Source organism: Alexandromys fortis, unplaced genomic scaffold (genome assembly GCF_014885135.2).
Source record: "Alexandromys fortis isolate MF-2015 unplaced genomic scaffold, M_Fortis_MF-2015_v1.1 scaffold_41, whole genome shotgun sequence".
Lineage (NCBI taxonomy): Eukaryota > Metazoa > Chordata > Mammalia > Rodentia > Cricetidae > Alexandromys > Alexandromys fortis.
The window spans coordinates 9,946,610-9,962,762 of record NW_026067923.1 but is presented as its reverse complement, the minus strand read 5'-3'; the positions used below and the strand labels follow the sequence as shown (position 1 = coordinate 9,962,762).

General features: G+C 41.1%; 1 protein-coding gene across 1 annotated transcript in view; it reads left to right on the top strand.

The window, feature by feature from the left end:
* Prex2 (phosphatidylinositol-3,4,5-trisphosphate dependent Rac exchange factor 2) overlaps positions 1-12,151 on the top strand; it is a 268,825-nt gene extending 256,674 nt beyond the window's left edge. Inside the window, exons 38-40 of the mRNA XM_050142087.1 lie at positions 138-240; positions 4,819-4,886; positions 11,032-12,151. Of these exons, the coding sequence (XP_049998044.1) occupies positions 138-240; positions 4,819-4,886; positions 11,032-11,077 (217 nt within the window). The 3' untranslated portion in view covers positions 11,078-12,151. The remainder of the gene's footprint in view (positions 1-137; positions 241-4,818; positions 4,887-11,031) is intronic.
* Positions 12,152-16,153: the final 4,002 nt, after the last annotated feature.

The window sequence follows — 16,153 nt, the reverse complement described above, 5'->3', positions numbered from 1 at the left end:
GAACTTCGTGTAGAGGAGTCAGTATTGGATTCTGAGTAACTTTGCATTTGGCTGGTTTCTGATGACATTGGTAGCTCCAGTTTCTCTAGGAATGGCTCAGTGGGTCTGATCATGACTTCCATTACCTTGTCCCACAGGTGCACGCTGAGTGTGACGCTGGAGCAGGCCATCACTCTAGCCAGAAGCCACGGGCTGCCTCCTCGATATATTATGCAGGCTACTGATGTGATGAGAAAACAGGTAAGTTCCCCTCTCCTGCCTGTCTTAGGGAGTTGTTTGCCAGGACCTGGTTTGCCTTGGTTCATTTATCAGGTGTCTTATGGGTGTCTGTGTGACGAACACTTTTCTAGGCACTTGACTCTGCATAAGTCATGACTGGGAAGAATGACCAATGAGAAAATAGTACAGACACCTAGTCAAGTGTGGACACTGTTGAAAAGGATTTCTGTGCTGTGTCACCTAGAAGAAAAAAGGGAAATGGTCACATGAAACAAGAGTGGCCTGGGCTTTTAGCAGTATCAAAATAAAGGATGTGTGGCACTTCTATAAATTGAGGGCAATTTAATAAGCCTGGGAAGCAGTTCAGGAGGGGCCAAAGAAGAGGAGTAATTGTGAGGGCCCTGCTAGTTTCTGCCATCTCCCCAAGCCTTCCATTCCATGATAGGATGTGTCCATCTTCCTAAGGATAAAGTCCTCCCCTCAGAGTTTTCACTTGAGCCAAATATGAACCTTTCCGCTGTCTTCCCATCACTAAAGGCTATACTACTTTCTCTGTGTGTTCTCTTCTAAATAGAATGATTTCCTAAACTGTAACCCAACAGCGTTTGAAGAACCAAGGTAACTTGGTCTTAAATTGTTTAAATTCTTTTTAAAACGCACTGGCTTCCATTGTTCTGATTAGAAATAAACTTAAAGCAAAGAAAGTCAGCCTACAAACCACAATTGCAGAGAACTTAGACAACAATATGGACACTAAAAGAGACTTACATAGCTATAATCTACATGGGAAGTAGAAAGTTTAAAAAGACAAGCTCTCCTGAGTAAATTGGGAGCATGAGGATCTTGGGGGAGAGTTGAACGGGAGAGGGGAGAGTCAGGGAGGGGAGCAGAGAAAAATGTAGAGCTCAATAAATAGCATGGAAAAAATAAATAAAATAAATTTTTAAAAAAAGAAAATAGAATTGAGCTAGTACAAAAGACATTTAAGCAGTGATAAGAAAAATGAAAGTCATAAATTTTATATATTTTCTGTCACAGTCCTTTGGCCTGCAGCAGCAAAAACTGACTTGCCCTGAGTTATTCAGCGACAGTGACTTCATTAGATATGATTTTGTAATTATAACCAGTTTATTCATTAAAACATTACTTAGGCAAACATAAACATTGTCAACCTCCCTAAGAATTGTTCCCAAGATTTTACTATGCAAGGTCAAGCTAGCCAGTGAAAAAATAGATGGACGAAGTCAACAGGGAGCTAGCTTCTGCAATGCCCATTGCAGCCCCAGTGAGTGGGCATGCCTTGGCTCTTCTGCCTTTGGAATCTTGGTGTGGAAATGGACTGAGTGGAACTTAGAAGGTCATGTGGGGACTGGTAAAGTTTAGACCCACCAGAAGAATGCTACATTTGTAAACTGCCATATGATTTAAGAAGGACTTGGGGAAGTAGATGCACAAATTCTGCTTTAAAAAACAAATCAAGACAAGCTTGTAAATTGTCACATCAGAGGTGGGATTTAGGTTAGAAACCAGAGCAAAAAGGTAGATGAGGTCTTCTTTGTTTTTTCTGTGTTATGCTCAGATTATATACATGGGGAGCTTTGGAAAAGGTACCTCACAATTATGACTTACAAGGAGAAGGAACTAGAGTGACCCTCTAGCAATCATTCCACTACAGAGTTATTCTGAGATGATTCCACATGCATTCCTACCTGTGGGTCTGAGTAACCATAAACCTCTGTACTATCTTTAATCATTAAAATGAAACTGGACATAAAAAAACCTCTGTAATGGCTTCAATCATTTAGAACAAAAATGGACATAGAGAAACTAGAGATAAAGAGAAGTTAATATACACATGTCCGACTTCACTGCTACCAAGTTCCTTACAAGCATGGTATGCATCTGTAGTATTGATATTGGATGTGTAAAATAGAATCAGAAAGATTGGGAAGTCAGGCAGATTCCAAGTCAGGAATATTTTATCACTCTTTTATTCTCTCTCTTTTTTATAACTGGGTTGAGAATAGGTAGCTTTCTTCTTTGAGGCTGGTCCCTTAGCTCTAAGCTGTATAACCTACAGGGCAGAGAGAGCTGGAAGACACAGTGTATTGCACAGGGCAGAGAGAAGTGAAGACCTGATTATCTCTCCCTGTGAAAGATTGCAGAGCCTCAGGCCCTCTCTTTGGGAATCAGACTGGTAGATTGATGTCCAAGGGTTCAGCCTGCCGTGCTCCTGTAAGGGAGCATCTCTCTTCAGGCACTGGGCATTGGCAGGTGGTGAGAGATAGGTGGCTGGTGCCCACTCCTCCCATATGGTCTCCAAGAGGCTACAGTGCACGTCTGTTCAGTAGCCTGGTGTGGCTCTTCCTCTTTCTCCCTTTGAATTGGAAGGTTTAGCCATTTAAACTTGACCCTGGAAAGCACAGTGCTTAAACATTTTTCATCCTTACTAAGTTTTGAGTATTAGAACTATTTTGTTACTGAATCTTGTTGTGGTGGTTGTTTATTGGGTTATTGAGACAGAATCTTATTTTGAAGGCCTGGCTAGCCTAACTTGTTAGCAGACTTAGTGTCTCAGTTTCCCAAAGTGAAAAAAATTAATTTTTTAAATTATTATTAAAAATTTCTGCCTCCTCTCCGCCTCTGCCTCCCATTTCCCTCCCCCTCCCCTGCTCCCCTCCTCCTCCCTTTCCAGCCCGAAGAGCAGTCAGGGTTCCCTGCCCTGTGGGAAGTCCAAGGTCCTCCCCCCTCCCTCCAGGTCTAGGAAGGTGGGCACCCAAACAGCCTAGGCTCCCACAAAGCCAATACATGCAGTAGGATCAAAACCCAGTGCCCTTGTTCTTGGCTTCTCAGCAGCCCTCATTGTCCACCATGTTCAGAGAGTCCGGTTTTATCCCATGCTTTTTTGACCCAGTCCAGCTGGCCTTGGTGAGTTCTCAATAGATCATTCCCATTGTCTCAGTATGTGGGTGCACCCCTCGCGGTCCTGACTTCCTTGCTCATGTTCTCCCTCCTTCTGCTCCTCATTTGGACCATGGAAGCACAGTCCGGTGCTCCATTGTGGGTCTCTGTCTCTATCTTCTTCCATCGCCAGATGAAGTTTCTATGATGATATGCAAGATATTCATCAGTATGACTATAGGGTAGGGCCATTTCAGGCTCCCTCTTCTCAACTGCCCAAGGAACTAGCTGGGGACATCTCCCTGGACACCTGGGAACCCCTCTAGGGTCAAGTCTCTTGCCAACTCTAAAATTGGCTCCCTTAATTAAGATATATACTTCCCTGCTCCCATATCCACCCTTCCTTTATCTCAACCATCCCATTCTCCCAAGCTCCCCCCATCTCTCCTTCTCACTTTTCTCTCCCCATTTCCCCTTACTCCCATCCCACTTCACCCCCAAGTTCCCAATTTTTGCCCAGCAATCTCGTCTACTTCCAACATCCAGGAGGATGACTATATGTTTTCTTTGGGTTCACCTTCTTATTTAGCTTCTCTAGGATCACAAATTTATAGGCTCTATTACAAATTTCTGTTCTTTAATCACTTCTTAAATGTCCTTTGTGTTGTTCACCTTTCAAGATTTGATTTCATTTCTTAGTTTTATTTATTTATTTATTTTGGTTTTTCGAGACAGGGTTTCTCTGTGGTTTGGGAGCCTGTCCTGGAACTAGTTCTTGTAGACCAGGCTGGTCTCGAACTCACAGAGATCCGCCTGCCTCTGCCTCCCAAGTGCTGGAATTAAAGGCGTGCGCCACCACCGCCCAGCTCTTAGTTTTATTTTGAGAGAGTCTATCCGTTGGGTTTTTCTTCCTTTTTTTTCAACTTTATTTAGGTTAGTATTGGGTGTGCAGTAGGTACTTGGAGCATTTCAGGGTTTTATTTTGGTTTAGCCGCTCTCCTTTCCTGTGCCCAGCAGCAAATGGTCATAGTTGAGTCAATGTAACTAGCTTCCATTAGGAACCAAATAGTGGTTGAAACTCCATTCATGAAACAGACAGGTTACACGGCCCCTTTTATTTCTGAAGAATATTGTATTTATACCACCAACTTTGAGTCAAAACTCTTAGATGTCATAAATCCACATTCATATGTCTTGTGTAGAAATTCTTTAGACTATTTAGATGTTTTCTTGTGAAACATTATTACACTTGAAATAACTGTCCATCTAAAGAGATGTAGGTATGATTCCTGTGCTAACATGTGTTTATAGCATGGTTCTATCCTGTTCTCAATGTTTTAAGTGATTAATTGCTTTAAAAAAAAAACCCTGAAATGCTCCAAGTACCTACTGCACACCCAATACTACCCTAAAGACAAAGACAGAAGGTGTACGAATAAATGGAAATTGGTTAAACTCACTTTTGAATGAACCCAAAGCTATAGGATGAATAATAAGTATTTAGAACCATATAGTTGAACTCATAGAAGTATACACAAAGAATGCTTTTGAAAATTTGAAAGCATCCATATAGTGGTTCTTGTTGCATTCCTTTTTAGTGTCCCTTCATGTTAAATAGTGTTGTAATAATGCCTCAACTAGGTTTATTTGAATTAACTCAGATTATTATTGAGCTGAAAGTATTTCCCCAACTTTCAGGGTGCAAGAGTTCAGAACACAGCAAAGAACTTAGGGGTTAGAGACCGGACTCCTCAATCAGCTCCAAGGTAAGTGTAACCACATCTACCCCTTACCTGAGGGCTTGCTGGCCTCTGGCAGTGTCAATCATGACATGCTTAGCGCATGCTCAGTGTCAGACTGACACCAGTTGTAACAAGTTCAATGGGTGAATCCAGTGGGGAAGGTTGACACGGGGACAATGAATGCTCTCAGACATAAACAGACTTTTTTTTTTTTATTTTGAACACAAATTTAGAAAGAAGAGTCTAAGCAAATACAACTCAAAATGCAACTCATATGTGCCAAATGCCAGTCTGCCCCTTCCATTGCCCCCTCTGTGATTGGCACTTCCTGGTGTCCTGGGTATCACATTGTAATGCTCCTTTTTTGTTATGTTACCATAATTATTAGAGGTTCTCTGCCCAACTCAAATCTGAGCTCTCGGGAAGACAGAGAATGTTCTTTCATTTTATCAGTGACTTACACAAGACATCAAATATCTAAATGTATTTCAAGGTCATGTGACAGAATGAATGAATCAATGAGCTTTTTGTCGATTCTATCATATTCACGGTTCGTCAGTTATCATATGAAAGGACTCTGACTTACCTTTAAAGTAGATGAACATAGAAAAATCCTTTCCATTTGATTTCCCATGCTTGGGGTAAGCAGTCATCTGTTTTGAAGTGGAGCAATGTTAAATAATTACTCCTACATTTGATCATTCTTACAGGTTTGCATCTTAACAAAAAGTAGGCACCTCCAAGCCTGACTCAGGTAAAATGTTCTTTGTTGGTGTTCAGAACACCTTAGCAGAGAGAGAGTGGTGATTACAGCCATTTATGAAATTATACCCCATTTTGAAACTACTTGGGCAGTGAGAGTGCTTTCAAAAGGGTAAACATATTTTCCCCCAAAAAACTGGTGGGGTTATCATGTTCTAGCTGCATTTATTTTAGTGCTGATTGCCAGCTCTATGTGATCCTCCAGTCCAGTCAATGTTATCCTTCAGAGCTGATTACATGAGAGTCTTAAGGTTTTCTATCGCTAAAGGATCATTTCACACGAGCGTCTCTCTAGGACCATGAGCAGACATGGCATATTGTGTAATAGACCCACTGCAGTGTTAAAATTCCAATAAGAAAACAAGCTAATAACTTTGGAAGGTATTTTCAGCTAGAGCCTTAAACAATAATAAACAGCGGGGTTGGGATAAGGTTTCAGCGCTCTGATCAATAAACCAATACCCCAGCTGAGCACAAGAAAACAAACTGATGAACTCAAGCCTTTTTCTATTGGATTATCTTTAAAACACTTGAGATGAAACATAATAAAATGATCCAGCTATAAAATGGACACGTTGTACAAGGGAATAACAGCCTTAAGAGAGAAATAAAAATCGTTTCAAATTCTTATTTACTGTTCCACGCATTCTGCAGATTTTTATTAGGGAAAGACGGTGTGTGTTATTGTTGCCCCAGGGAGGATAGTAGCCCAATACAAAAGTGCCTATGGCCCTGAAAGAGCTTCCACTTAAAGAAATGAAATGTGTGGTTGGGGACGTAACTCAGTGGTGGAGCACTAGCATCTTTGCCTGGAATGCACAAGAGCCAGGATTGGATTCTCAGTAAGGAAGAGACAGGAAAAGGGGGAGGGAGGAGAGGAGGAACAAGAGAGAGAGGAGAAGACAGAAGAGGCAAAGAGTGGAGGAGAGGGGAGGAGAGGGGAGGGGAGGGGGGGGGAGAGGAGAGGAGAGGAGAGGAGAGGAGAGGAGAGGAGAGGAGAGGAGAGGAGAGGAGAGGAGAGGAGAGGAGAGGAGGGAGCAGGCAAGCCACAGTGAGAATACAGAGGCTCACTGAGGCCTCGGATCCCTCCTGACAGGAACCAGCACTTTCCTCAAAGACAGTTAGCAGGAGGACACACTTGGTTCTCAGGGCCAAACTGCCCACTGGCAAAGCTGGCCAAATATTTCTAGAAAGTTCATTCTTAGAGGTCTAGTGAGCTATCTCTGCCTGAGATTTTATTTGACTCAAATCTCCCAACTGACTTCCATCATTGTATCCCTAAAATCCACTTTCTTTCTATATTATTATTATTATTTTATTATTATTATCACTCAGCAAACATATACTGACATCTATGGATTTTCTGTTTTGTGTTTGGGAGGGGCAGGCCTTTTGGTTAAAGCAAGATGAGAAGATTCCTCAACCTCTGTGACTAATGGATGATGAAGAGTGTGGCTGGAAACGTAGGCAGAAGCCAGACAGGGAGATACCTACAGGAATAAGGAAGATTTTTCATTTGAACTTGAAAAAAAAAAAAAACCACAGTGGCATTCCTCACCTTCACGTGTGGAAAATTGGAATCTTAGGGCCTTCTCAGGTGACAATGGGGTGGTCCATAGGAGGACATCTAGGACCAGAGACATGTCTGAAAAGATAGCAAGAAGAACCAAGATGAAAAGACAGACACTTGGAGGCATAATGGATAGCCTTTGGGTGAAAACTGGAGAGGAGTTAGTGAGAAAGAACATTCTAGAATGACCATAAGACATTCTATCTGGATAAAAAGCAGTTAGTAGTCTCTGCCCTGGAACAGCGAATGCAGAGGGGAAGAATATGCACTGGACAAAGATGGTGATCTCAGCTTGGTCACACTGAGATGTGGGCCGCTCAGTCTACAGGTCCGTCGTTAAGGCAGACCTACCGTCCTGTGAGTCCCGGGTCAGTGAAGACCTGAGTGTTCCTACCTGGTGGTAGGGAAGGCTACAAATACCACGGGGTGACACTGAGTGTGACGAGCAGCAGGGCAACAGGATGGAGGACGAGCAGTCTGCGAAGCTGAAGGGCTGAAGGTAAACAGGGCAGGAGTTCTAGAATTCACAAAGGAGCAAGTGGCCATGGTCAGCACACAGGAAGAATAGACATCCTGATTCAGGGAATTAGCATGTTACATCACCAAGTTCTGAAGTTTAATTGTTTTAGATAGATTCGTCCTGGTACGTAGTTTCCTGAACATCGTTGCCACTCTGCTTCAGCACTATATGTCTGAGATATGTCAGGAATGGCCTTTGATAGTAAGATGTCCACACACATGTAAATGTGCTCAAGGAGCTCCAGCCTAGCAGGACATAGGGACATAAACAAAGGTACACATACATGTATGCATGTGTGCACACATGACCTTGTGTGTGTGCCTGTGTGAGCATACTTGTGTGCATTTGTGCATATGTGTGTGTGTGTGTGTATGTGTGTTAAGCAACACTGATATGAGGAGGGCTTGGAGAAAGTTCTACCTAGCTCTGGCTTTCCTTTGTGCCTTAGGTTAGTGTGGTAGTAACCAAGAACAAATGTCAGAGAACCACGTGAGGCATGGTGGTCTTATTTCTGTTATATTGTAAACCTGAAACCACTGTGCCATGAGAGTTTGACTTGTTTTGTGTAATTTAGGGGCAGCACATATCAATGTTTGAAAGAGAGAGGGTAAATCAAGTCCCAAGTCCCAACTCTTGTTCTCCACAGAACCTTCTGTAGTGTGTGTGTGTGTGTGTGTATTGTGTGTGTTTTTCTCTGAGATTCCAATTTCTCATCTGTCCCAAGGGAGAATTGCTGAGACACAGTTTATTTTAACTATGGAAGAAGTCCTGTAGTCCCCATTAGAACATGTAGGAAGGTAAAGGGTATAGTGTAGATAGTAAAGTTTGGGGATACTGCTTGATGCAGCAATATAAGCCCAACAAGGAAGAAGAGCCAGGACAGCCTTCATTATGCGGAGCCTCTAGTGCCATGTGTAGGATAAGAGCTTCGCATGTAGGGCCAGCAAAATCCCCCTCCCCCCGCACTGTCCCAATATTTAGCTTCCCTAAGCAGAAGCCACAGTTTCAGCATTAGAATCCAACTCCTTCCCTATTATACTTCACCTCCCAAATTCATCTGCCTGGACTACACTGCCCGAGCCATACAGTTTCCATTACAAGTGTGTCTGAACTCAGATAACCCTGAGTCACTTCCAAGAAGCCTCACAGCAGCTGAAGCTTCCCAGCTCTGCAGTAGACAGAGCTATTATTGCATTTGGTGACTTCAGGGAATAGTCTTTGCTCCAATTTGCAAGGCAGACGTTTCAAAGACTCATCTCTCTGCTAGAATTGGTCGTATTGGGCATAACCATGCAGAGCCAGGTAATAAGATGTGATAGGTAGGGCATTCTCCACCAGTCCTCCCATCCCTGTTCTTCCTGCTCTCAGGCCTCTGTACTTTGCCACTATGGATAAAAATTGAGAAAGAAAAGAACCTTCTGATTGTTCTGTTTCTCCAGTCCCAGAAGGCAGTTTGAAGCAGCATCTTGTACTCCAGCTGCAGAAAAATCTTCAAACTACATCAGTTCAATTTAATGTGTTCTTTTCTCTGGGAAGAGAAAACAAGCTTTTTAGCTTTCTCCTCCTCTGTGGAGACAACCCATAAGCCACCTTTTAGGCATGAAGTGCTTTGTGCAAACCTCCAAAGACAGTAACTTCTGGCTCCCAGACCGATAAAGTTCATTTTATTAACCAGACTTGCAATTTGCTATTAAATCATTCTCATTTCTCTCCACTGGTTTAGAATTAGCATGGTTTTATATGTCACAGGGAGAGGAAATTTATAGTTTGCTGAAGTGACTAACAGTGCTTTTAAGTTCTGTTCAACATACAGTGCAAAAAGGAATAAATATTTCCTTAGTGACCCCTGTTTGAAACACTTTCAAAAGTCTGGAAGACTGGGGAGTCGAGACTGGGAGTATAGCTTAGTGGTAGAGCATGTGCTTAGCAACTATAAAAGCCCTGGATTCCATCCTTAGCAGCCATATGCAACACCCCTGACAACACACACACACACACACACACACACACACACACACACACACACACGAGATGTATTTAAACTGAGTTCTGCAATGGAAATACTAGCCTAATGTACAAAGCAGGACAGTGTAGTCTTAATTCTTCTTAAGCACTTTAGCTCAGCCTCTAGATCAGTGGTTCTCAACAGTGGGCCATAGCCCCTTTGGGGGTCACACCTCAGATAACCTGTATATCAGATATTTATATTGCAATTCATAACAGTAGCAAAATTGTAGTTACAATAGTAAATAGAGTAATATAATAAATATAATAATTATAGTTATAAGTAGCAATACATAATTTTATAGTTGAGGAAATGTATTAAAGGGCTGAAGTATTAGGTAGATTGAGAGTCACTACTCTAGCTGTAGTATAAGGAATACATGTGGCCTTGAGGTCACTAGCATTATTCAACAATATTTTGTTCCCTTTCCTTTGGTTCTCCAGTTAGCTTTTAGCCACTCTGGCCAACTTGTGAATGAGTTCTGAGCTGTGGGTTACTCCTTTGTGGTCTCAAAGAACCAGGGCTGGCTGTGAAGGAGCATGCCCCAACCTCTCTACCAAAAACGTGAATTCTTTGAACTTGGGGCTCCCACTGACAGGTGACTGGTGGCTGGCTGTAGCCAGTCGTGGAGCCTCAGAAAAGGCCAGGTAACTAACTGTGTCGTGAGATTCGGGTTTCAGCTTCTGTCACATCAACCCATCCACAGCCAGCCTCTGGTCCAGAGGGATAGTGGAACATGAGGGAAATTTATAGTAGGTGTAGGAAAATCTGTAGGTCCCCAAGAGGTAGAGACCACATCACTGCAAGATACCTCTGATGGACAAGGTGCTAACTATCAGAATGACACTGCCGCCTGGCATCCAAGGGATAGATTTTACTATCAGCAAAGGAAACAGACAGCATGGAGCAGAGCAGCAGGTTCTAAGACAGTGATTCTCAACCTGTGGGTCATGACCTTTTTTGGAGGTCATATCAGCTATCCTGCATATCAGGTATTTATGTTACAATACATAGCAGTAGCAAAACTATAGTTATGAAGTAGCAATGAAATAATTTTATGGCTGGAGGTAAAAACAAAGTGTCAGTTCACGAACAGACTTCTGAATGTGCTCAAAGAAAGGGAAGTATTTTCTATATCAGAGGTCCAGATTTTTGGATCAAGCTGATTCAGATACTATTTTCCGTGAAACAGCCAATGTGGTGATGGCTGATGGAGCCAAGAAATTGTTTAATGTATTTGTTCTTCCAACAGAAACACTCTGGTGAGGGTGGTATTCTAATTGATTGTCATCCTGTCCTGTGTCTTTTCTAGGCTGTATAAGTTGTGTGAGCCACCACCCCCAGCTGGAGAAGAATAAGCGTTCCCAAAAGCCAAGCAGGTAGAAGCTTCCAGATGCTGACCAAGTTAGTGTTCTCCACTGAAGAGAAAGAGATGCATATTTAAGATATAACCCTGCCCCCCATCCTGGTGTAAATAACTGATATTTGGTTCCCTTTGGATATTTATGTTGGAACTAGCAGTTCATTCAGACGACCCAGCCTCACACTCTATATACTGACGTTACAGATTCGTATGAGGGCAAAACTCACTGCTGGAACTTAGAGGAAAAATACACAGTGATAAAAGATAAACTGTTCTGGTCCCTTTCTCATTCATTAATTATATTGTATTTGTTTTTAACTTCCACACTGGGCACATGTGATACTTAACAGTTCTTCCTGAAGAAGTCTGTCACTAAAAATGATGGCCACACTCGGGAAGCCAGCATACAGGAATGTTATGGACAGTGTCAATCGGGAGACACAGGTTTCCGTCTCCTGCCTGTACCACACAGAAGTGCATGTGTGGGAGGTAGGAAATTACACACCTCCGCTTCTTCTAAGGCATCTTGGTAGTGAAGAAAAAAAATGAAGATTCCTTGACTTCTTCCCTGTTGTTAAGACTGCTCTCTGTGTAAACATTCCAGCAGGCAGGTGCTTCTGTAGATCTCTGCAGTGAGCCCTGAAGAGCGGCTGACTCCATTGATGGCTGTGGGCAGGGAGCTGCCAGGATTGGGGAAGGAGAGGACTGAGTGAGGAAGAAAAAAAAAAATCTATTTGGAAACTCAACCTTGAACTAAGACAAGTTTAATTTTTGAAGTATTCCTGTGATATGTCAGACACTTAAAAATATACCATCAGGAGTATTTTTCTATAAAGTTGTATGAATAAGATGTGAAAAATAGATGTATTTCTTGTACTTTGAAGGGCCTTTAGCAAAGAACCTTGATAATTTATGCAACTTAGGTATAGACTGTATTCATTCTAAAGTATATGCAATAAACATTCTGTGTCGCTATACTAATATTGTTTTTATCACCATGAGTTAGATTAATATTGGTTTTAAATATATAATTTTAAAGATAATTAAAATATCCTCACTGTGATTATGATAGAGTTGTGTTTTGCTTAATGATAGGGATAAATCGTGCCCTTTGGTGATACTCTCGCTGTGCATATGTCATGGGATACACTACGCAAGCTGAGAAGACAGCATGGTCTATGGAACCATCTCCTATGGGCCGTCCATCACTGACCCAAGGCCACATGCAGCACAGGACTATGAATGAATACAGGCTAAACATATGAAATCCTTACCTTAACTACAGTTTTGGCAACCTGTTACTCAGTTTTACTTTATAAACATTGTAATGACTTTCATTAAAAGCTGTCTTTACTGCCAGTGAAATATTTAATGAAAAATATATTCCAAAGGCATGGAATATATGTGTTCTACTAGTTAAGGTGAAAATGAATGAACAGAGCACCTGATTTATTTTAACAAATTCGTGTGTGACTAACAATAGGGAAACCGACATCATCTGCTAAAGAAAGGTTTTGAATTTAATAAAGATAGGACCTACATTTGCATATTTATATGACATACATGCATAACTTTCAGGAAATAAACATTCTTGCCACTATCAGCACACCTGACCGGTGCTCTGGTAATTCATACTGTCTTCTGCTGAAGGTCTGAAGAGTGAGAACTGGTTGACTCACAGACCCTTTTCATCACTTTATTCTTCTTTATTCATCATCCCAGAAGGAAGCCTTCACAGGGCTAGGAAGTGTGGTTATAGCTCATGGAGTATATAATTGGCCTTGGGACATTTATAAGTTACTGCATTAAGGACCCACTCTATATAACAGAATGTGATCAATGTTATTTCTCGCGTTCAACATATTATCTTTGTACACAGCACTTCCTAATTTTAAAATTTTGCTAGTGGTTCATAGTAACATCAATCAGTCACTGTAATTTTTTTAATGTAATAGAATTAGAGCCACCATCATTTAGTGCGTACTAAATGGTACCTCTGATTGCCTAGCCCACATTTATTATTTCATCTTCACATAGCCTTGTAGCAGTAAGGAAAGATGACCTTGTTCTGTTGCCCACTCTCCATAACTAAGTTAAAGCAAAGATTAACCCACAACCATGCACACCTTCACGTGGTGAATACGGTGGAGTCAGAGGTTACCTGGGAAACCTATCTTCTTTATGTATCATTCTGCTTTTCTTTATTAATGAGAGCCATTATAATATTGACAGTTATTTTCTTAGTAAAGTTGGAGCTTAATGATGTGTATTGTTATTTAATTATACAAATTATGTTGCAAATCAAGTGAGGGTATGCAAAATGCCCCTAATGTATGAGAACTATAGGCTCTCCTTGGCATTTCCCATTCACAATTGAAGAGTCTACCTATGTATTGCAAGCCAGGAGTAGGACATCATATAAAACTTGACTATAATTCCAAAACTGATAACAGTTAAAAATCTTCTATAGGTAAATGATAATTTTTCAATGCCATAATATATGGTATTCTTCTTTTGACATTGGATTATCAGAAGGCCTTGGGATTAGGACACACTTGCTTTAATGTTGCGCTTTCCTCTGTGACCAGTGTTTATTGACAAGCTACTAAGAAGGTCTGCCTACTGTTCAGTATGTGGACATGGGCCACTGTGTGCCCACCAAGAGATTTCATATCTCACCATGGAAACCAAATCGTGTACTATCTTATAGGTTTCTCTCGTTGGTTTCTAGCATTACAAAGTTTAATTTTGTAATACTGTGACTATTTGAGATCTAAAAAAATATATCTATTTCTTACTTAGAGAGAAACACAGACAGAGAGTGAGAATTTCTGTTCCAGATTTACTTGACAGGTTGGTAATACTGAGTTTCTAGTAGATGTGCTCTCCTATAAACCAGCATCTGATCTGGAGACTCAAACTGCTTTGTTTCCATTTAACACACATTTTTCTAGTGTATTCAATCCCGTATGTATCCAGTGGCCACTCTTTTTGCTGCAAGGTGTTCAATTGAAAAAGACGGGGCTGTGGCTATGAATGTGGTTGACCACTTTCCTCGCACACAGGAAGCCACATGTTAAGTTATGTTGGCTCTCCTTTAAGGCAGAGGTGGCTCACTCCTGAAATCCTGGTACTCAGAGGAGACTGATGCAGTAGGATCGCCAGATGTTTGAGGCCAGCCTGAGCTACAGAGTGAATGCGAGGCCAGTCTTAACAGCAGTGTGAGATACTGCTTACGAAGGACAAAGATACCACATAAGAACGCACTGTTTCTGACTGTATTGATTGTAAGCTTGAGCAGTTCAATTCAGAATGACGTGAAGTTGACCCTATGCTACCTTTAACAGTGAAGAAAATCAGTAAGAGAAACACATCCCAGAGTAGGTATTACCTAACCTTAAGCAAACAAAATCCTAGAGAGGAGGTATTAGCTAACTTAAGCTAATGCCCTGTCATGGGCACATAGATTTTATAGGTATTGCACGTATTTACTGTTTTCGAAGCTTTAGGTTGATAGTAAATTATTCAATGTAATTGAAAGCAAACACATTTCTCACTCCAACAGTCACGTCTTCTCACACGAGTCCACACAGCTGTAGTCCTGTGGGAAACAATTGCACATAGCTTAGCTGGTGTTGTCTTGCTGTCTAGTTATAAAATCATAATATTGAAATTTCAAAGGAATAACCTTGCTTTAAGTCATTCGTCCTTTAAAAAAGTCTTAAACTAGTTCTAGACTCTTCACACTAGTGGTATTCAAACCAAACTACTAAAGTTTAGCATTTGACCGAATTGCTTCTCAATTATGGGAAACTTTAGTTTTTAAAGTTTTGTTTTTATGTGAATTTTCCTGCAAGTCTATACTTGTTCCTTAGCCAGCTATGATCTCATTGCCACACATATGCATTAGTATGGATTTATATATATACATTTATTAATCAGTGTTCAGAAATAACCTTGTCCTCTGTGTGAAGGCAGAAGATTCTGAAATGGTTTGTCGGTTAAATAAAGTATACTCTACTTTCCTGTAGAAAATCTGTATAAGAGGTGTCTTTACCAAAAATAGCCCCAGCACAGTAATTTTTGCAAATGGCCACCATTTTCCTAGGTGTTGCAATTCTATGCTGGTCATAGTGACCAATGTTTGCTTTCAGAATCCTTGGCTACTTTAGTGATTTGCCATTGTCAACATTGTTAATACTGATATTGCTAAGTACTACCTGGCATGCAAGGAGGTCTATTGAAGGAGAGCCAGTCTGTGCATCCCTTGATTGTGACCTAGTGAGAAGACTGCTTCACTTGGGACAGTTTCTTTTATCACAGGGATAGATTCCTGAAGTATACTAAGTCTGCCATGTGATATACAGATACGTGTATGCATGGGTCCTTATACATTATATATCAACTACTTTTTATTTTGTGATAATTAACTATAAAAGTTAGACTTGGGAGTTTTATTTATATAAAAATATGAGACAGAGTTTATTGGTGGCTAGTATGATGTCTTCTATAGACACAAGTGCTGTCTAGGTTTTAGGTGTGCCTGGTGGGTGTCTCGTTCGCTGTGTTATCTTGCTATTTATGTGAGCCATCTTTTCTTATTCCTCCATTTTTTTTCCTTTTTTGGTCATCACTGTGAAAAGTTGTCGGAGATAATTAACTTATAAAGAGGAATGGTTTATTTTACTCCAAGGTCGGAGGATCTAGGCCATAATCAGCTGAAGTCTGTGCAGTGAGTATCACTTTGGTGAGTAGCAGCTCACGGCAGGAGAGGATAGCAGAACAAAAATCCTTTGATTCTTAGCAAAATCACAGAGATGAGGAAGAGATTTGAGCCCCACCGCCTTTCAAAGGCAGGTCTCCACAGACACAGGAACCTTACCAGGCTGGGAATTAAGTCCTTAACACAGAGAGCTCTGGGAGACATACCAGGGTCCAAGCTGAATCACTGTCCAGTCAATCTTAAATCTACTTACCTGGTTTACCATTAAAAAATAGTCTAATGGACATAAATGATATTTATTAAAAGTACTGGGAACATCAGAAAGAACAAGGATTGGGGAGTTCATTT